The sequence below is a fragment of the Homarus americanus genome, unplaced genomic scaffold, assembly GCF_018991925.1.
Source record: "Homarus americanus isolate GMGI-L3 unplaced genomic scaffold, GMGI_Hamer_2.0 scaffold50773, whole genome shotgun sequence".
Classification (NCBI taxonomy): Eukaryota; Metazoa; Arthropoda; class Malacostraca; order Decapoda; family Nephropidae; genus Homarus; species Homarus americanus.
The window spans coordinates 214,617-238,602 of NW_024732576.1; the positions used below are offsets into that span (position 1 = coordinate 214,617).

Here is a 23,986-nt window from a genome sequence, read left to right on the forward strand (position 1 = left end):
CCCTCCCTCCACCACCACCACCCCTCCCCTACCACCACCCCTCCCTCCACCCGACCACCACCCTCCCCCACCACCACCACCCCTCCTCCACCACCACCACCCCTCCTTCCACTACCACCACCCCTCCTCCACTACCACCACCCTCCCTCCACCACCACCCTCCCTCCACTGCCACTCAATTCCCTCCCTCCACTACCACCACCCTCCTCCACCACCACTCCCTCCTTCCACCACCACCCCTCCCTCCACCACTTTTAAGTACAATGTTGATATTGCAGTTTATTAATCCACCATCACCTCTCTCTCTCTCTCTCTCTCTCTCTGACAATACTAGCCTTGGGTCTTAGATAAGTGTACAGGTGTGGACACAATTCCCAAGACACATTTTGAAATATGTGACGTCATCTACGTGAGGGTCGTGAAGGCAGAGCAACACGATTGTTTAACACTCTTCTGGGCGTTAGGTTAGGTTAGGTTAGGTTAGGTTAGGCTAGGCTAGGCTAAGTTAGGCTAGGTATTACTCGAGTGTCCAGGTGAGCTTTGTATACCTGTGTGTGTGTGTGTACATGTGTGTATCTACCTGTGTGTGTGTGTGTACCTGTGAATGTGTACCTGTGTATGTGTACCAATGTGTGTGTGTGGCCTATGAGTATTTACCTGTGAGTGTGGTAGTGAGCAAAAACCACATCACAACCTTAACAATGTAATGAGGAGTTGTATTGTGAATAGGAGATAAAGTATACAGTGGATATAATGACGGTCAAGTATACTGATGGTCGCTATACATTATATATCTCGTTTGGTTTACGGGTGGTGGTGTTATTTAGCTCAGACACAACACTGAGAGGCAGCTGGTGATGTTATTGATGTATTTGTGTGTTTTACTGTGATGTGGACCTGACTTTTATTACGAAGTCCTGTACACGTTGTTAGAGAGAGAGACAAAGAGCACACACTAACAAGAGACTCCACTGAATTACACACACACTTACACACGCACACACACACACGCACACACACACACGCACACACACACACACACACACACACACCGAGTGAGAGTGGGTGAGCGAGTCCCTGACCACTGCTGTAGTTCAGATCCTTACTGTAGCTCTCAGTCTCACTTGTTCCCTCAACCGTTCAGGGCCAATGGGGGTGAGGGAGGTGGAGGTGAGGGGAGTAGAGATTAGGGTGAGGGAGGTGGGGGTGATGGGGAGGTGAGGGAGTTGGGGGGATGGGTGGGGGATGGAGGTGGGGGTGATGGAGGTGGGGTGAGGGAAGAGGTGGTGGGGTGAGGGAGGTGGGGGAGAAGGAGTAGAGGTGAGGGAGGTGATTGGGTGAGGGAGGGGATGGGTGAGGGAAGTGAGGTGGGGGGATGGAGGTGGAGGTGGGGAAGGAGGGGTGGGAGTAGGGTGTGGGGTGAGGAAGGTGGGGGGTGAGGGGTAGAGGTGAGGGAGGTGGGGTGAGGGGGAGGTGGGGGTGGGGGGGGTGAGGAGTAGAGGTGGAGGTAAGGGAGAAGTTGGGGTATTGTCACCACCACCTGTCGCCACCATCACCATTCCTCTCCTCATCTCTCCTCACCTCACCTCACCTCTCACACCTCACCCTCAACATCTGCAGTAATGTGTGTGTGTGTGTGTGTGTGTGTGTGTGTGTGTGTGTGTGTGTGTGTGTGTGTGTGTGTGTGTGTGTGTGTGTGTGTGTTTTAATCTTGTTTGTAATAGACAGGAGGAATGACAACCAGCGTCACAAACTTGAACCTGGTCCTGTCACCATCATCTGTCCTGTCACCATCATCTGTGTCACCATCATCTGTCACTGTCACCATCATCACTGTCACTGTCACCATCATCTGTCACTGTCACCATCATTTGTCCTGTCACCATCATCTGTCCTATCACCATCATCTGTCCTGTCACCATCATCTGTCCTGCCACCATCATCTGTCCTGTCACCATCATCTGTCCTGTCACCATCATCTGTCCTGTCACCATCATCTGTCACTGTCACCATCATGACCATTACTGCCGTCATCAGCATTACTATCACCGTCATCTGTCACCATCACCTGTCGCCATCACCTGTCGCCATCACTTGTAACTCACTATCACTGTCACCATCATCATCATTGCTGGCATCATCATCATCACTAGTGATGGTGGTGATGGAGGTGAGAGTATTATTGGTGATGGTGTGATATTGATATTAGTGGTGATGTGATAGTGATGATAGCGATAGCAGTAATAGTGGTAGTAGTATTGGTAGTAGTTGTAGTATTGGTAGTGGTTGTAGGAGTGGTAGTGTTAGTAGTAGTTGTAGTAATCATGTTAATGGTGATAGTAGTAGTAGCAATGCCATCGCTGCCCTTGCAAGAAAACTAGCATCCTCGTGCTGCCATCACCTCCATGCTCTGACAGCCTGCCGCATCATTCCCCTGGATAAGAATCCAGGATGTAGGCCAATAGGTGTGGGGGAGTGGCTGAGACGGATCATCGGAAAATGCATAATGGAGGTGGTAAGGGATGATGTCAGGGCAGCAGCAGGGAACCTGCAAGTCTTTGCTGGCCACCAGGCTGGAGGAGATGCTGTCATTCACGCCATGAGAACGATATTTGAGCAGCGTGATTGTGAGGCCATTCTCCTGGTTGACGCTTCCAACGCATTCAACATACTTAACCGCAATGCCGCACTGCACAACATCAAGATCAAGTGTCCAAGCTTTGCAATGTATGTAGAAAACACCTATAGGAATCCATCAGACCTCTATATAGTAAACACCATGGCTCTAAGAAGTGATACCATCATACAGTCAACTGAGGGAACAATGCAGGGGGACCCTGTTGCAATGGCAATGTGCGCAATAGGCCTATCCGTGCTCCAACACACAATAAAATTTGAAACAACCGAGGTCAAGGAAGTGGAGTATGCTGACGACCTTACAGGAGCAGGAAAAGTGGAGGACATCAAAAAGTGGTGGGACCTGATAACATCACGAGGTCCACAAATAGGGTACCACTCAAACGCCAGCAAGTCCTTCCTCATTATGAAGCCAGAACATTATGAACGGGCAATGGAGGCGTTCGGTGGAAGTGATGTCAAAATAACAAAGGATGGCCAAAGACACCTAGGCGCAATAATTGGCACGACGGACTTCAAGACCGAGTACGTAACGGGAAAGGTGAATGAGTGGGTTAGGGAAATCCAAGCTCTGTCTGAGATTGCTAACACAGAGCCACATGCAGCTTTTGCGGCATTCACCCATGGAGTCGAGCATCGCTGGAACTACCAGATGCGCACTATCCCTGATATAAGACCCCTCGTCCACCCTCTGGAAGAAGCTATCAGCGTCAATTTCATTCCCAAGTTAGTGAAACATCTTCACTTAACCCCAGCAGAAAAATCACTCATTGCATTACCACCAAGACTGGGAGGAATGGAATTGACCAATCCAGAGGAGATTGCTGCCACCGAACATCAAAACTCAGTTAAGCTTACAGCAGCCCTCACCGACCACATAATAGCTCAGAACGCATCAGGTGAGGTGGATACCAGCGAAGTAAACAAGATTCGACGGTCCATTACGACAGAATGACAGTACGGCCAAAGTGATAAGTTGAAGCAACTGATGTTGCAAGTACCAGAGAATTTGAAAACAAAAGTAGCTATAGCACAGGAGGTGGGCGCCTCGAACTGGTTAACTACATTACCAAGAAGGTCAAATGATTTCAGTCTCAATAAACAAGAATATACAGATGCCATTGCTCTAAGGTACGGTAGGCCAGTAGAAGGTTTGCCCTCCCATTGCGTGTGTGGCTCTTCCTATGACGTTGATCACGCCATGGTGTGCAAGAAAGGGGGCTTCATATGCATGAGGCATGACGAAGTAAGGGATCTCACAGCAAATATGTTGAAGGAAATCTGTCGTGATGTCAGGGTAGAACCGACTCTCCTTCCATTGGTAGGTGAGAATTTCCAACATAGGACTTCAAACACATCCAATGAAGCCCATGTTGACGTCAGTGCTCGAGAATTCTGGACGCGGGGACAGCGAGCCTTCTTCGACATCAGGATTTTTTATTCCATGGCCGCATGTCACCATAACTTAGCTCTCAATGCTGCACACAGGAGGAATGAGAATGACAAGATAAGGGCATACAGGGAGAGAATTCAGAACGTCGATCAAGGCAGCTTCACTCCTCTGGTGTTCACAACCTCTGGTGGGATGGGACCAAGTGCAAGATGCTTTTATGCCAGACTCGCGGAGGTGCTATCCGAACAGAAGCAGCAGCCCAGAAGTTATGTTGCAGCCTGGATGAGATGTCGACTGTCCATCTCTCTCTCTTTAGGTCTGCTTTGCTCTGCCTCAGAGGAACGAGAGCATCGACCCCAAAGCCGACAACAGTTGCAGATATTGACTATGAGGCAACAGTCACTGAATGCGGCTCAACTAACTCAACACAGCCGGGGTAGCTACTTATGCATTAGGATAATTAATTTTAAGGTAATAAAATGGCAGCGAAGGCTGGAGGCCACGTTTAAAAAAAAACGAAAAAAAATATTAGTGTTAGTAGTAGTAGTAGTAGTAATAGTGGCTGGGTTTGTAGTGGTGGTGGTGATGGTAGGGGAAGGGTGACAAGACAGGCTGTACTGTATTTTATGACAACACATAAATACATTTGCTTACAGCTTTATGACTGTCCGTGGTCATATACATCTTACACGTGTACTCTTGTGTTCTAAGAAAAGTGTACAGTACTAAAAAGTTTGTGTAAAAAATTGTACTTGTTGTCTTAGCACTTTACTGTCACTTTCTACACTATGTATACTGTGCGTGCGTGTGTGCAAGTTGAGGATATGAACTAGTATGTGTGGATATTTGTACTTGTGCTGGGGCGTTTTTTCATCACCATTCCCACACACACACACACACACACTACTAGTACTACTTTGCTGTCACTCGGAATAGAGTATGACGATCATCCAGCTATGATAGAATGATATGAGTTATTAGGGATGTCACCTAGGTTGGTGAGTTTAGAGGTGACTTAAGTGGCCGATACGGGACCCGCAGGGTCGTCCACATTCGTTACACATGTGGAGGGCTGCATCTAGTGCAGGAGGGGCGGTGGCAGCGTCTTTCCGGCGTTGGCGCTTGTCTGCCTCCGTTTGCAGTTGGGCTAACTCGAAAGTATTGACACCTTCTCGTGTGAAATAATAATAATAATAATAATAATAATAATTAACGGTTTATTGAAAGAGCTTGGCAGCCAGAAGGCTGAAAATATACAGTTACATATTTGGGGAATGGGTTACGAATTACAAATAATATACAAGTAACATAAGTGACACAAATAAGACATATAATAACTAGATGGGGAAAAGCTCAAACTACAGTTCATTTCAACATAGTGACAGTGTAAGGAGCAGTGTTTACTGGGAGTGAATACACTGATTTATTACAAGTTATTGATAATTTTTACAATGGTTGGGACTGGGCTGTTCTTATAGCGATCAGTTCGTGCACGTATGGGCTGGATGCGGTTGTGGTGTCGAACAGCAATTCTCGGACAAGGGATCTCAGGTGGTAGTAGGAGCCGGTGTCGGGGATGGTGTAGAAGCTTCTTACCAAATTTGCGGATGAGGTCGTGGTGATGGTCAGTGAGAGTCGAAAGGGTCAGTGTGTTGAGCGCTTCTTGATATGTGGAGTAGGAAGGGGAGAGAATAATCTTGCATGCCCTCTTTTGCACTTTTTCTAGGTGTTTACGTTGTGTGGCATTTAGGGAGGAAGACCAGGTGGGCTATATATACATGCAGCTTTGTAGATAATTTCAGCTCCCTACAGCTGAAGACACGGTTTCGGAGTCCCCCAAAGGCTTGAGAGGCACATCTGATCCGGTGCTGAATCTCTTCATCGATGTCTGCAGTGGTGGACCGGTGGGAGCCGAGATACTGAAAGTGGGTAACATAGAGAGGGTAGTACCGTTAAGCTGGATGGATGGTGGAAGTGTGTCTGACCCTGGGACAGGTTGCAAGAGAATGTGAGTCTTATGTACATTCACCTCAAGGCCGAAGTGCGCATGCGCATCTGCGTAGGTGTTTAGGATTTCCTGTAGGTTGTGTTTAGTGTGAGCAACAAAGGTGATGTCATCTGCATACTGAAGTTCAGTAATGGAAGCTGCCAACACCTTTGTTCTTGCCTGGAGTTGTCTTATGTTGAAAAGACCCCCCTCACCCGGTGCTCGATGTCCACCCTGCCGCCTAAATTGTCACTGGCACAAGTAAGGAAGGCAGCCAAGAAAATGGAAAAGAGAGTTGGTGCCATTACACACAATTGTTTAACCCCTGTTTGGATGGGGAAGAACTCAAACTGGGTTCCGTTGTACAGGACACTGCTATTCGTGCCATCTTGGAGTTGCCTCACAACGGCGATGAATTTTGGTGGCAATCAAAACGGCTGAGGGTCCATCAGAGGGCTTCCTTGTTGACCGAATCCAAGGCCTTGGTTAGGTCAATTAAAGCCATGTACAGGTCACGACGCTGTTTTCTGCACTTTTCCTGTATCTGGCGGGCAGCAAAGATCATGTCAGTGGTGCCACGTGATGGTCTAAAACCACATTGAGATTCTGGGAGGAAGTTTTCCGCCTCAGGAAGGAGTCTGTTTAGGAGGACTCGGGTGTTAATCTTGCCAGCTATGGAGAGCAGAGCTATCCCACGGTAGTTACCACAGTCTGGCCGGTCTCCCTTGTTCATATAAATATTGACAATGGAATCGTCTTTAAGAGCTTGGGGGATTTCTTCCTTTTCCAATATATTCTCCAGGAGAGAGTGGAGACAGCTGGTAAGTAGAGGTCCTCCTGCTTTATGAACCTCGGCTGGGATTCCATCAGGCCTTGAGGCTTTGTTGTTTTTCATCTGTTTGATGGCAGTAACTACCTCATCCAAGGATGGAGGATAGCCGAGGTGGTTCAGCTATGAATGTTGAGGGACCTGCTGGGTAGTCAGGACATCCACATGAGTGTTTCGGTTGAGCAATGAATGGTAGTGCTCTTTCCAGCGCTGAAGGGGGCCTTGAGATGAGAGGAGGGGGCTACACCACGAGTGGTTAGCCCATAAAATGTTTTAATGGAATTGAAAAATTCACGCATCTTGTGCTGATCTGCATGTTTTTGTATTTCACATGCTTTATTTTTAAACCAGTCATTCTTTAGAATGCAAAGTTCCCACTGGGCTGCCGCTTTCTCCTTGCAGAAGGTATCAGCTTTGGTCCAAGACTGAGGGTTGTTCTGCCAGTCAGTAAAAGCAGCACTTTTATCATTGATGAGTATTTTGATTGCCAGGTCATTTTCATGAAACCAGTCCTGGTGTATTCTTTTGAACTGGCCTAGGGTCTCTCTGCAGGTCTTTGTCATAACAGTATTAAGAATATCCCATTCGGCACTTGGATTCACATTGTTTAAGGTTGGATTGCTTATAAGCCCATGTTTGAGCTGCTCCAGACGCTTAGAATTAAAACCTCTTCTGGAGGCTTGCTGCCTTCGCCGTTTTGGGGCGACGTGAAGTGAGAGCTTGGCTCTAACAAGTCGATGATCATTGTCACAGTGGTCTGAGCCACGCAAGGCACGGGTGAGAGGACATCTCGGCGATCTCTTTCTCTGAGAATGATGTAGTCAATGAGATGCCAGTGTTTGGATCGTGGGTGTTGCCACGAACCCTTGAACTTGTCGGCCTGCCGAAACAAGATATTGGTGATAGTGAAGGTGTGCTCATCACACTTGCTGAGGAGGAGTAGGCCATTGGCATTACACTTGCCTAGTCTATTTCTCACTATGGTCCACTGCCAAATGCTAGCATCTCTGCCAACTCTGGCATTGAAGTCGCCAAGGAGCACAACCTTGTCTTCTCTGGAGATAGAGGTTAGCACTCTGTCAAGTTTGGCGTAAAAGGCCTCCTTGATGTCATCCTCCATCCAGTGCTGGGGCATATGCACTGATGAAAAAGGCATGACGTGAGTGATTCAGTAAGACTCAAAGTGTCGTGAGGCGCTCGTTGATCCCAATAGGCATTTCAGTTAGCCTGTGTAGGATGCGTTGGCGGATGGAAAAGCCAACTCCATAAATGCGGTTTCTCTCCGCAGCAGGCTGGCCCTCATCTGGGAGCCGGGACTCACTATGTCGATGTTATTCCTAGCCACAAAGGCAGTTCTTCTTTCAGGACGCGCTCATTTGTGTTAGTATCCAGAAGGATCCTCACATTCCATGCAGCAACCATAAGAGGTTGTACGGTTTGTTTTTGTTTGGATCTGTGATTTTGACTGTTTTCGATCGCATAAGGATGACCTTACTGGGTGCGGTTGCCAAGTCAGGTTGGATTTTTAGGCACGCTATGTTTAGGGGACCTTTTCTAGCCCTCTCCCCATGTTGGGTGAACAGAGTGGCTCCTCGAAAGGGCTGCTCAGTCGCACAAACAGGACCGGATTGAACTGCTGCCTAGATCTCAGTGCATAAACGACCATCTTATCCGTGTCACCATTGGGCAGAGTTGTGACTAGAGAATCCCGGCAGTCATCTCTGCCTGTTCCCGTCGCCATTCGTCTGTCGCCGTAGGACTTATGGCGGTATAGGGGTTTTGATGATGATGATAGGTATGATGGTGGCTGCACGTGAGTTGATTTATGTGGTGAGGCAGGAGCGCAGGCTGCAACCACACATTTTGGCTCTCCCTTTTCCTGATCCATTGGTGCAAGTGTTGCAACGACTAGGAAGAGGGAGAGTTGCTATGGACTGTCGATAGCCCAGTTTGTTGGGTTTCGCCTTAGATGCCTGTCATCAGGCATTGCCTTCGTCCTCCGTTGTAGTCGTTGTGTTTCCACGGTGGTGACCTCTTCCGCCTATACCGCCGTTGGGGGCTTGTTGGAGCTCTGTAAACATGTCTGCCTGATGCGGGGCTCCACCACAGATTTTTCGTTCGGGGTTTACCCCAGTAGCCTTATACCTACCAAGGTTAATCCGCAAGGCAGCGGGGCAATGGCTGGTAGGCTCCAGAACGTGTCCACATGCCAGTGGGCCTATGCGCCATCCTTCTAGGGCCCACTGCTACTCCGAGATCCCCTGCTGGTCTAGCCTGGGCTCACGAGGCACCCAGTTACCGTGTGTTGCCACGAGGAGGCATAGCAGGAGTCTTGATGGTGAAGAGGCTGTGTACTGGCAGGAGAAGACTTATGCATGTTGCTTCCCTGTTCGCCACTATGGCTAGCCAGCGGCGGCAGCTGAAAGCGAGAGGGAGCAAGCGGTGCTTGCACCTTAACACTAACATAGTGCTGCAACACAAGACGCATTTCACCACCCTGTGTGTGACACACGCACACACACAGGACGTGATACCGTGAGACAAGATCCTTTCCTAAGATGTTTTGAGGCGATGTTTTCACACTACACTACCACTACCTCTGCTCACCTAACTTTCTTTCTTTCTTTCTTCTGTGTTGTAATACGCCAGCTATCACTCCACAGTCCTCCACCTCCCTCTACGTCGGGATAGGGTGGAGGGAGGCTGGTTAAGTCTACCTGACTGACTGATTGACCTTGTGCCTACCCGTCCCCTTACCTACCTACACCTCTTCCCTTTCCCCCCTACCTACCTACTTAACTAACTATCTACCTACTTGCCTACAAAGCTCCCTTGTCTCCCTTACCCCCTACCCATCTACTAAACTACCTACAAATTTCCTTATCTATCTTACTACCTCCCTCCCTCCCTTTCAACTTTCCTCTCTACCACCCTACTTACCTACTTATCTACTTACCTACCTACAGGACGGAGGCATGACGTAGACAAGACCAATAGTCTCCCGGTACAGCTGGTGTGATCGTCCTTACCTGCACCGCCTCACATTAATGACCAGCTCTTGCAGGAGCCCCGACGTGGGTGTCGAGACAAACACACACACACACACACACACACATGCACACGCACACGCACACTTACCTGGTGAGGTGAGAAGAGGTAGACGATCACACACACAGACTCGTAACTAAACCCCGTCTCTCTCATCACCAGTTATGGGGAGGGGGGGAGGGGGTACGATGATGACTCACCACACACACACACACATACAGACACACACACACACAGAAATGTAGTAGTGTTAGAAGGGAGGCATAGACAGACAGACAGACAAACAGTTATGGAAGTGTTAGAAGACAGACAGACGTAGACAGACAATCGTAGTGGTGTTAGAAGGGAAGCTCAGACAGACAGACAGACAGAGGGTGAAGGTTAAGTGAGAGGGCGAGGAGAGGGAGGGTGCTGGTACAGGTATTGTGTGTGGGACGGACCGGCTCTTACAGTCACAGAGGTTCGTAAGATCTCTCTCTCTCTCTCTCTCTCTCTCTCTCAACTGGTTAACTTGAGCTAAAAACACAAATGTAACCTCAAAATATGGTTGTGAGAGAGAGAGAGAGAGATAGAGAGAGAGAGAGAGATAGAGAGAGAGAGAGAGAGAGAGAGAGAGAGAGAGAGAGTTGTCAGTATCTTTACCTGAGTTGAGTTACATCATCGCCCAGTCTGGTCCTGATTACTCACTTGTGAGACCTGTTGTTCTACTGGGATCCTCCTAGGACCTGTTGCTCTGTTGGGATCCTCCTAGGACCTGTGCTCTGTTGGGATCCTCCTAGGACCTGTGCTCTACTGGGATCCTCATAGGACCTGTTGCTCTGTTGGGATCCTCCTAGGACCTGTTGCTCTGTTGGGATCCTCCTAGGACCTGTGCTCTACTGGGATCCTCATAGGACCTGTTGCTCTGTTGGGATCCTCCTAGGACCTGTGCTCTACTGGGATCCTCATAGGACCTGTTGCTCTGCTGGGATCCTCCTAGACCTGTTACTCACCAGAGGGACCTATTGATGTAGTAATTAGTGTTGATGACGTAGTAGATCCCCACCTTCTACCTGTCCACACCATAAATCCCAACTACCTTCCTTGGTTAGGTTAGTGTGTGTGTGTGTGTGTGTGTGTGTGTGTGTGTGTGTGTGTGTGTGTGTGTGTGTGTGTGTGATCTAGTTGATGGCACCCTTAATTAAAGAGAGAGAGAGAGAGAATCAGGAAGTGATGGTAGTTTGTAGTAATGTTAATTAAAACTAATTTGTCTTAATTTGGCATCTGTGTGTGTGTGTGTGATAAAAACATTTGCATTACATGTGTGTGTTAGCATGTACGACACACACACACACACACACACATTCTGTACATACATACATACATATATATGTTTGTATACTTGAAAGTTTATGTTGCTCTCACTTAATACTTGTACTTACTTTCATTACTTTAGTGTTACTTATACATGTGTTTACTTAATTACTTTATACACGTGTTTACTTAATTACTTTATACACGTGTTTACTTAATTACTTTATACACGTGTTTACTTAATTACTTTATACACGTGTTTACTCAATTACTTTATACACGTGTTTACTTAATTTCTTTATACACGTGTTTACTTTACTAATATAGGTAATTGTTGTTACAGAAGTGACCTGGCAGGGCAGAGCAGCGGGAAACAACACAGGTTTGTTCTAACACCAGAGCAGCGTACTGTACTGTGTGGGGCAGACAAGGTCAAAGTCAACCTTACTGTGAGTCACAATGTTACTATGATTCACACACACACACACACACACACACACACACACACACACACACACTACCTCAACAACTTAGGTCCTGTTAGTCTAAATATTCCATTTAGTTGACTATATTTTGTGTCCGTGTTGAATTATTATACACAAGGTATTAATCACAGTATGTTGACTTTGATGTATTAAATATGAGACCTTCCCAATTTGCTGTATTTAATGTATTAATAGGTTACAGAGAAGAGATAAATTAGTCTCATATTTTTTTCCTATTCTAAGTGACATATTACAGTGTTGTATTTCCTGTAATGACCGAGAGACGATGAATTATTTCTTATATTTTCTAAGTTATGAATAAAACTCATCACATTTACACTGTATTTGATGTAATGACTAAAATACACGATACATTTGATTCACACTCTTGTACACTCTGAGAAACAGTGCAGTATACTGTATGTCGTGTATACTGTATTAAGGCACATGGTATACTGTATGGCTTGTATACTATATTAAGACACGGTATACTGTATGTCGTGTATACTGTACCATGACACAGTATACTGTATTAAGACGCATATTACAGTGTGCTGTATTTAACATAATATCTTAAAAGACACGATATTCTGTAAATACAAACAGACAGAAAGATAGACACAGACCTTGACAGACATACACAGACAGACGCTGACAGACATACACACACACTGACAGACATACACACACCGATTCTGGTAGACATACACAGACAGTGATAATACGGGGAACACAGACAGACACACACACACACACACACACACACACACCTAATACTAGGAAAAAATACTCACAGACAAACAGACACAGACGATAGCTTCAGTTAATACGAGGAACAAAGTGACTAACCAACTTGTAGATGCTCAGTTACTCGTAGGTTATATTCCCCGACAGTAGTGGCCGAGAGAACTCTGTAGTCTCTAGCACGCCATCTTGGTGTTGTAAGGTTAACCACAGGTGTTCAGGGGGAGTTTAACCTACGTGTTTGTGAGGGTCTGAGATGTGGCTCCGGATTCCAACAGTTTCGTAAGATCATTTTTACTTCAAAACAAAAGTTGTGTTAGTGACCGAGGCCGCCATGTGCGTATTATTCTCACTTACGAACCTTACAGAATTCGGACCATATTTCTCTTTTTGGACGCTTGTGGTATTTTGGGTAATTTTTGATTGGCCAACGGTCAGCGGCTGAGCCCGCCCACTTTTGGTTTCCATGATAACCATAACAATTCGTAAAGTTGAGTGGATACAGAGTCGTGACGCCTCATCGGTAAATTCACGGTAAAAATTGTTAGCTTGGGTGTTTAATGTTACGATATTTAAGCGAATCAATCAAATAACACGAAAAAAAAGTTTTGTTAAATAAAAAAAAAAGCTGTGAATTTGCCGTGTTGCGTCGCGTCTCTTAGTAACCGTCAACCGTGATGGTGGTTAAGTGGGCGGAGCTTAGTAGCTGGGTTAGTTATTTCACTAATATTTGACAATTATTAACTTGTTTGGAGGACGTGAGCCGCCACTAGCAGCTGCACCAGCTGTAATGGAGGAGTTCTGCGGTATAAGACAGTGGGTGTAGTAACTCCTAATAATAACATCTTAACATCTTGTTCTTCAACATCTGTAATTTCTATCAGTTTAGGTTTATTAGGTACAATAACATTACAGGAAGCAACCAGTCATATCTCTCATTGACAATAACGTCTTGGAAATCAACCAATTACAATCTTTTTTGATAAGACCATCATAACAATCGATCAATCCGAGAGAAACGCAACCATTAAGGGTGTGAACAGGCTGCCCTTGTCCTAAGAGTGTCACGCTTGTTGTACACCACTCACCCATGACACCACTCACCCATGACACCAGTCACCCGTGACACCACTCACCCGTGACACCACTCACCTGTGACAACAAGTATAAACTATCAACAGTGATGAACAGAAAAGTTCCGTTCAACCATACTGACCCACAACACACCATTATGACGTGTTGTGGGGGGTGTGATGGGTATGGGGAGTGTGGGGGGTGTGGGGGGTGTGGGGAGTGGGGGGTATGGGGTGTGGGTATGGGGAGGGGTGTGTGGGGGGTGGGGGCGAACGGGGGTTATGGGGGCATACAGGGGTGTGGGGCAGTAATACGATATCTTATCTTTGTGTTAAGGCCACTGATGTACTAGCTGTACGTGGGAAGTACGGCTACTGATTAACTGACGGACGAACGGACGGAACCATACAAACGGTAAGGTCAACTCTCATGACCGCAGTTCACCATGAGTTGTCATATTATGCGGTCATGTACTGTTTTATCCATAGCGAGTGTTATTAAGTGAACAGTCAGGAGAAAATAGATTAATCTAGCGAACAGTGAGAGAGACAGAGATTGCTATAACTAGTGACGGGGTAAAAAGAAATTATAAATAGAAAATAAAATGATTATATTAATCTACACCACGAAGATGCCGGAAAACCAGCTTTTTGAAGTGAGACAGATTGTATGAGTATGGAAACACAGAAGAAAGCAGAGCATTTCACAGTTTGGATGTGTGAGGAAAGAAGGAGGTACTATAACTGGCGTAAGAACTCTTTAACTGGCGTAAAACCTCACTTAACTGGCGTAAGAACTCATTAACTGGCGTAAGAACTCCACTTAAGTGGCGTGAGAACTCATCTAACTGGGTTGGACTCTCAACCTACAGTACAAAGATGGTCGTCATTATAGCGTCAGAATTATGCTGTGACTCGACTCTTCTCGCCAGGAGGAAAAATAACATTCTGTAAGAATTTCTTGAGCGTGTGGAGGGAGATGGGCGGCAGTGAAGGTGTGCGGCCGTGAAGGTGATTGCGGCAATAACAACAGCTGTTTACCTGTGTGATGATACCTCTCTCCCTATGAGGAGGTGTTGTTGTGGTGGTGGTGAGAGGTGTGGTGAGAGGCGTGGCCTCACCATCACCACCATGTAATCGGCCGCACTACCCTGAGGCACGAACACATGTGCCGTGTTCCTTCTACCTGGGCCACCTAGTGCTGTCCACTACCACCACCACCACTATCCCTACCACCCCTACCATCACCCCAACTACTACCTTCACTATGATCCTTACCACTACCACCACCAAGAGCCCCACCGCCGCCACGACCCCTACCACCACCACGACGCCTTCCACCACAATTGCCACTACCATACACTCGTACTACACCTCAAGTGTACACAGGGAGCACGGAACACCGTATAATAGTGCTCCATTAAGAAACTGTATTAGTAGAACAAGGGAGCCACATAATGAGCGTGTGTTCCGAGGAGGATTTGACGGTCACAGTTTACACCTGACCTGACCTACACCACCTGTGATGTACCTGACCTGACCTACACCACCTGTGATGTACCTGACCTACACCACCTGTGATGTACCTGACCTACACCACCTGTGATGTACCTGACCTGACCTACACCACCTGTGATGTACCTGACCTGACCTACACCACCTGTGATGTACCTGACCTGACCTACACCACCTGTGATGTACCTGACCTGACCTACACCACCTGTGATGTACCTGACCCTGACCCACCACCTGTGATGTACCTGACCCCCATTTCACCACCTGTGATATGCCTGACCTGACCTACACCACCTGTGATGTACCTGACCTGACCTACACCACCTGTCATGTGCTGACCTGACTTACCACCTGTGATGCTGACCTGACCTACACCACCTGCTTGTGTACCTGGCCTGACCTACACCACCTGTGATGTTACTGACCTACACCACCTGTGTACCTGACCTGACCTACCACCTGTGATGTGCCTGATCTGACCTACACCACCTGTGATGTACCTGACCTGACCTACACCACCTGTGATGTGCCTGGCCTGACCTACACCACCTGTGATGTACCTGGCCTACACCACCTGCTTGATGTACCTGACCTGACCTACACCACCTGTGATGTACCTGACCCTGACCTACACCACCTGTGATGTACCTGACCTGACCTACACCACCTGTGATGTACCTGATCTGACCTACCACCTCATGATGTACCTGACCTGACCTACACCACCTGTGATGTACCTGACCTGACCTACACCTGCTTGATGTACCTGACCACAGCCCACCACCACTAAACTACACTAAAGGGTATGTCTTGTTTGATAGTGCAACAGACAGACAGACAGACAGACAGACATAGAGAGTGAGAGTAAAGGTAGATGGGACCATAAGGTACAGACGGGTAGGAGGGTCGACGGGAGGGAAGTGGACGGGAGGGGAGGGGAAGGGAGAGGTGGTGACGGGAGAGGAGGTGAGGGAGGACGGGAGGGAGCAAAAAAGTACCCAACAGGTGAAAGTGGATTGTGAATCACTTGAGACCACACACCTGTACTGTTGTCTCCCCTCCACCACACACCTGTACTGTTGTCTCCCCTCCACCACACACCTGTACTGTTGTCTCCCCTCCACCCCACACACCTGTACTGTTGTCTCCCTCCACCACACACCTGTACTGTTGTCTCCCCTCCACCACACACCTGTACTGTTGTCTCCCCTCCACCACACACCTGTACTGTTGTCTCCCCTCCACCACACACCTGTACTGTTGTCTCCCCTCCACCACACACCTGTACTGTTGTCTCCCCTCCACCACACACCTGTACTGTTGTCTCCCCTCCACCACACACCTGTACTGTTGTCTCCCCTCCACCACACACACCCTGTACTGTCTCCCCTACCCCACACTCCTGTGCCTGCTGTCTCCCCTCCCACCACACACCTGTCTCTTGTCTCCCCTCCACCACACACCTGTACTACTGTCTCCCCTACACCACACTCCTGTACTGCTGTCTCCCTCCCACCACACACCTGTACTGTTGTCTCCCCTCCACCACACACCTGTACTATTTGTCTCCCCTCCCACCACACACCTGTACTGTTGTCTCCCTCCACCACACACACCTGTACTGTTGTCTCCCCTCCACCACACTCCTGTACTGCTGTCTCCCCTCCACCACACACCTGTACTGTTGTCTCCCCTCCACCACACACCTGTACTGTTGTCTCCCCTGCACCACACACCTGTACTGTTGTCTCCCCTGCACCACACACCTGTACTGTTGTCTCCCTCCACCACACACCTGTACTGTTGTCTCCCCTCCACCATACACCTGTACTGTTGTCTCCCCTCCACCACACACCCGTACAGTTGTCTCCCCTCCACCACTCACCTGTACTATTGTGTGTGCGCGTGTGTGTGCACGCGCTCGCCTAAAACCTGTCAACAATATAAATGATTAATTTCATTACCGCTGTGATGTAAGTTGGTGGTGCTGCAGGACGCGAGAGTCACCTGGTGTAGTCTTCCTCCTGTGGCGGGAACTGTGTTCCAGTATATCAGATAATGCTTCTTGTAAGTAAGAGGAGACACATGTATCTGCTCCACATAAACTAATGTGTGAAATCAGTGCAAACAAATAACTCGAGGCTTCCTTAACCTTCAACTCACACCAGGCAGACAGATATCCTCACCAAATGGTGTCTTTTAGCTGATGGTAAATGGAACCTATCGAGTTATGGTGGTGTCTTATTGTTAGTGTTTTGTTTGGCAATTTATTTATTTATTTTACTTTTTTTTTAAAGTGAAGCAGTTGGAGGTGTTGATGCATCTTATCTCGGGAGGAGTGATGCCCCCATAGGTCTCCGTGAGTCTGGGCGGGACACAGTTATTGTACAGTCCGTCTCGGGAATTAATCCTGGGAGATGGAAAACACGAGGTCTTGGGATGTGAGGTTTGTATCTCAACCCGGTAAGGAATTTTGAGGTGTTGGTGTTGAGTTTGACGTTATTACTGACCTTCAATAACTAGGTCGCTAGTCATTGTATAACCATCAACAATCAGAAAATATAAGAGATAGAACTTTATGTTTGAATTAGAGAGAAGCTTAGCGTGGATGAGTACCGCTGGGAGACTAAATCTGGATTTCTACAACGAATCCTGGTGATGGTGTTTGTCTGGGGTACCGTTAGCACTACCAGTCAGTGTTGCAACACCAAAACAGTTATTGACAGCTGGAGTAACACGGAGTAACCATTCTGGTTTGTGTGTAATGTTTGACTGGCTCTCCTCAGCTGGAGTGAACCGTAAGAGAAATACACAAAAAATCAGAATCTGGATTCTTTGTGTAGGAACACTTGTAAAGTTTACAATGCGTTTATAAACAGACGGGACAGTTAGCCAAGGGTGTTCGGTTGTAGAAGCGCTTTTATGGACAGGCATGTTACCTAAACAAATGACTGACGCGGACTGTGTATACCTTCATATGTCACGTCAAATTGGCCTCTTCATCTATGTAAGACTATATAGGTTAGTTAAACAAGATGAGAACAGTGAGATGAGGTGTCATGTCTCCCGCAGGCGGGGATGAGCTCAGTGGCGGCCCCCCTCGGGGCTACCACCGCCCTGGCCGACCTCGACGCTATCACAGATGAGGAGCGACTGAGGATCATGGTGAGTCAACCGCCTCCCCTTTGGATCACTTCTTACCCCTCCCCCCTTTGATCACCCATTACCCCTTCCCTCCCTCTAGACCACCCCTCTCCCTACAACACACCCTACATCCCCTCAACCCCTGAAGGCACCAAATATAAACCCTTACCAACAGACCAGGCAGGAAGTTGATCACAAGCAAGAATCAGGTTGTGGTGGTGTTGTCTCAAGTGCTACAACTACCAGGGTTGTTATACATCAGTCAGTCAAATGTCTCACAATACAACTTCTAGAAATCAGTTTTATACACCGCAAGGATTTTCTTTCTTCAGCAGAAGTTTAATAGTGAAGGAATTGATAGATATTTAAAATCTTAAGTTGCAACTAAACCAAACTAGCATTACCTTAAACTGGGTCAGATTTTCTTAGGATTGCTAAGGTTAGGTTATATTAGGTTAGGTTATGTTTTGTTAGGTTAGGTTAGGTTAGGTTATGTTAGGTTAGGTTATGCTATGTTAGGTTATGTTATGTTTTGTTAGGTTAGGTTAGGTTAGGTTAGGTTAGGTTAGGTTAAGGTAGGTTAGGTTAGGTTAGGTTAGGGTAGGGTAATGTAGGGTAGGTTAGGGTAGGTTAGGGTAGGTTAGGTTGGGCTTGGTGGGTTAATGTTAGGTTAAGTTAAGCTAGGTTAGGTTAGGTTAGGATTAGATACCGGTAATACTTGCTGGCAATAAACCATTAGCATTTATTTCAATATTGTGCAGTAAGTGGTTAAGGAAATATTAATCTGATGACCACCTGAACCAGTCAGTCACTATACTTGTGTCCGTATCTCCGTAGTCTGCTCACCTGGTCATCTCTTTCTTCCTCACCTTGAAAATCAGTGGCAGAGAATATAACTGAAACCAATTAACCTAACCTAATCTAACCTAATTTAACGTGACCTAACTTAATCAAACCTCGCCTGATTTGACCCTTAATCTAACCTACCCCAATCTATTACTAACCTAACTTAATCTAACTTAACCCAATCCTAATCTCGTTTAATCTAATCTTAACCTGACTTAATTTAACCTAAATTATCCCGACCTAGTCTTACCTAACTTAACCTTACCAAAACTAACCTTACCTAACCTCTCTCCTCTCCACTCTCCACTCCCTTCCCATCCACTCCCCTCCCTCCTTCCCCTCTCCCTCCCACCCAACCCCATCCCTCTCCCCCCTCCCCCTTGGTCTTGTATGCAGTCATGCGCACCTACACACATGCACGCATTAACATTTACGTACTTGCATTGTCTCTTTCTCTAAAACACTTTGCATGTGTATGTATGTGTTTATACACAGCTATGTGCTCTCAGATATACACACATTTATACGTATATGCACTTGAGCATGTATCCTGTATGCATTTATAGATGCTATATACACCTATGTGGTTTTATATAAACTTCTATATCTGTTCATTTTTATACTTACATGTACTTTTATCTGTTTATATATCCCTAAATCTTCTAATATGCACTTATATTCTACTTACCTGCATCTACGTGTTCTCAAGTGTACTTACCTAGTCTTAATTTGCACTTTATATATCTTCTTACATCCTATTGAGTGCATATATATATATATATATATATATATATATATATATATATATATATATATATATATATATATATATATATATATATATATATATATATTCGAATTTAGAATGTACTTTTATGTCTTGTTGTAAGTTAGGGCATGTTAAGTAAGATATAGCATGTTATAACAAATCTGTTGTAAGTAAGTAAGTCATGTTAGGTAAGTCTAGTCATGTTGTAAGCAAGTTTGGTTAAGCCAAAGTAAGATAAGTCACGTTAAGTAAGATACGACACATTATAAGTAAGATTGGTCATTATTTGATTAAATAAAGTCATGTTAAATAAGGTAATACAATGAGGTTAAGTCATAAGTAACAGTGGTCATGTGAAATAGATTAGATCATGTTAAAAGTATCATGTAACAGAACTTACTTACTTATATCACTTATAATGTCTGTGCATATCGTTTAAGTAACTACAGTTATGTCCCAGCACTTATACAACCACACATCATGCCAGTACCACAACCACACATCATGCCAGTACCACAACCACACATCATGCCAGTACTACAACCACACGTCATGCCAGTACTACAACCACATCGTCAGTGCCAGTACTACAACCACATCGTCATGCCAGTACTACAACCACACGTCATGCCAGTACTACAACCACATCATGCCAGTACCACAACCACACATCATGCCAGTACCACAACCACACATCATGCCAGTATAACCACATCATGCCAGCACTACAACCACACATCATGCCAGTAACACAACCACACATCATGCCAGTATCATAACCACACATCATGCCAGTACTACAACCACACATCATGCCAGTGGCCACAAACCACACGTCATGCCAGTACTACAGCCACACGTCATGCCAGTACTACAACCACACATCATGCCAGTACTACAACCACCGTGCCAGCGCTCACAAAATCCACACACTGGCGCCAGCACATAACCACACGTCGCGCCAGGCTGGCTAACCACACACCGTGCCAAAGGTCACAACCACATCATGCCAGCACTACAACCACACGCCATGCCAGCACTACAACCACACACGCGCCAGTACTACAACCACACATCATGCCAGTACTACAACCACACATCATGCCAGTACCACAACCACACATCATGCCAGTACTACAAACCACCTCATGCCAGTACTACAAACCACACGTCACGCCAGTACTACAACCACACATCATGCCAGTACTACAACCACACATCATGCCAGTACCACAGCCACACATCACAGGACTACAACCACATCATGCCAGCACACAACCACGTCATGCCAGCATCACTACAAATCTCACACGTCATGCCAGTATTTGCCAACCACACGTCATGCCAGTACTAAACCACACATCATGCCAGTACTTCACAACCACATCATGCCAGCATACCTACAGCCACGGCACGTCATGCCAGTACCACAACCACATCGTCATGCCAGTACCACAACCACACGTCATGCCAGTACTACAACCACACGTCATGCCAGTACCACAACCACACATCATGCCAGTACCACGAACCACACATCATGCCAGCACCACAACCACACGCCATGCCAGTACCACAACCACACGCCATGCCAGTACCACAACCACACGTCATGCCTCATGCCAGTACCACAACCACACGTCATGCCAGTACCATAACCACACATCATGCCAGTACCACAACCACGTCATGCCAGTACCACAACCACACGTCATGCCAGTACCACAACCACCACGTCATGCCAGTACCACAGCCACACGTCATGCCAGTACCATAACCACACGTCATGCCAGTACTACAACCACATCATGCCAGTACTACAACCACACGTCATGCCAGTACTACAACCACTCGTCATGCCAGTACTACAACCACACGTCATGCCAGTACCACAACCACACCTCATGCCAGTACTATAACCACACATCATGCCAGTACCATACCGTCTGCCAGTACTACAACCACACGTCATGCCAGTACTACAACCCTCATGCCAGTACTACAACCACACCTCATGCCAGTACCACAACCACACGTCATGCCAGTACTACAACCACACGTCATGCCAGTACCACAACCACCTCATGCCAGTACTACAACCACACATCATGCCAGTACCACAACCACACGTCATGCCAGTACTACAACCACGTCATGCCGTACCACAACCACACGTCATGCCAGTACCACAACCACACATCATGCCAGTACTACCCACACCTCATGCCAGTACCACAACCACGTCATGCCAGTACTACAACCACACATCATGCCAGTACTACAACCACACATCATGCCAGTACTACAACCACGTCATGCCAGTACCACAACCACACCTCATGCCAGTACCACAACACACTCGCCAGTACTACAACCACACCTCATGCCAGTACCACAACCACACGTCATGCCAGTACTATAACCACACATCATGCCAGTATCACAACCACACCTCATGCCAGTACTACAACCACACATCATGCCAGTACTACAACCACACGTCATGCCAGTACTACAACCACACGTCATGCCAGTACCACAACCACACCTCATGCCAGTACTACAACCACACATCATGCCAGTACCACAACCACACGTCATGCCAGTACCTACACACGTCATGCCAGTACCACAACCACACGTCATGCCAGTACTACAACCACACCTCATGCCAGTACCACAAACACACGTCATGCCAGTACTACAACCACACGCATCATGCCAGTACTACAACCACACCTCATGCCAGTACTACAACCACATCATGCCAGTACAACCACACGCCATGCCAGCATTACAACCACACGCCATGCCAGTACCACAACCACACCCCATGCCAGTACTACAACCACACATCATGCCAGTACACAACCACACGCCATGCCAGTACTACAACCACACGTCATGCCAGTACCACAACCACGTCATGCCAGTACTACAACCACACCTCATGCCAGTACCACAACCACACGCCATGCCAGTACACAACCACACGTCATGCCAGTACCACAATCCACACGTCATGCCAGTACTACAACCACACGTCATGCCAGTACCACAACCACACGTCATGCCAGTGTACTACAACCACACATCATGCCAGTACTACAACCACACATCATGCCAGTACCACAACCACACATCATGCCAGTACTACAACCACACGTCATGCCACAGTTCCACAACCACATCGTCATGCCAGTACTACAACCACGTCATGCCAGTACCACAACCACACCTCATGCCAGTACCACAACCACACATCATGCCAGTACACAACCACACATCATGCCAGTACCACAACCACACGTCATGCCAGTACCACAACCACACATCATGCCAGTACCACAACCACACATCATGCCAGTACCACAACCACACATCATGCCAGCATTACAACCACATCATGCCAGTACTCACAACCACACATCATGCCGCACTACAACCACACGTCATGCCAGTACTAATAAACCACACATCATGCCAGTACTCACAACCACACCTCATGCCAGTACCACAGCCACACAGCCAGTACCGCAACCACACATGCCAGTACCAAATCCACACATCATGCCAGTACCACAACCACACACGTGCCAGTACTACAACCACACATCATGCCAGTACTACAACCACACATCATGCCAGTACTACAACCACACATCATGCCAGTACTACAACCACACATCATGCCAGTACTACAACCACACATCATGCCAGTACTACAACCACACCTCATGCCAGTACCACAGCCACACATACCAGTACCACATCCACACATGCCAGTACTACAACCACACATGCCAGTACTACAACGGCACTATTCCAGTACTACAACCACACATGCCAGTACCACAACCACGCATGCCAGTACCACAGCCACACTATGCCAGTACCAGAAGTAACACACCTGACGTACCTACAGTGGCAACAAGCGGAGGACTTCGGAGAGCGTCGGCGCATCAGGGCGAGGATGTACAAGTTACGGGAGCAACGACTGAGAGAGATGATGCAGAACGACGAAGAGGCCCTTGGTACTCTCAACGTTACTGATGACAGCGGCGGCCTCACCGAGTATTCCACCATCACTGTTGGTGGTGACGGTAATAACACCTCACGACGCTCCTCTAACATACAGGTCAATTGGTTTTCTCTTTGTGTATTTGTTTGTTTATTTGTTTGTTAGTTAGTTAGTTAGTTTGTTTGTTTGTTTGTTTATTTTT

At 47.0% G+C, this 23,986-nt stretch overlaps 1 protein-coding gene across 1 annotated transcript in view; it reads left to right on the forward strand.

Annotated features, from left to right (window-relative positions):
* Positions 1-2,985: 2,985 nt before the first annotated feature.
* The window catches only part of LOC121868907 (titin-like), a gene marked incomplete at its 3' end in the record, with an annotated part of 39,112 nt that continues 18,111 nt past the window's right edge, over positions 2,986-23,986 (forward strand). The window contains exons 1-4 of the mRNA XM_042369925.1: positions 2,986-2,996; positions 11,531-11,569; positions 18,077-18,169; positions 23,689-23,901. Of these exons, the coding sequence (XP_042225859.1) occupies positions 18,083-18,169; positions 23,689-23,901 (300 nt within the window). The remainder of the gene's footprint in view (positions 2,997-11,530; positions 11,570-18,076; positions 18,170-23,688; positions 23,902-23,986) is intronic.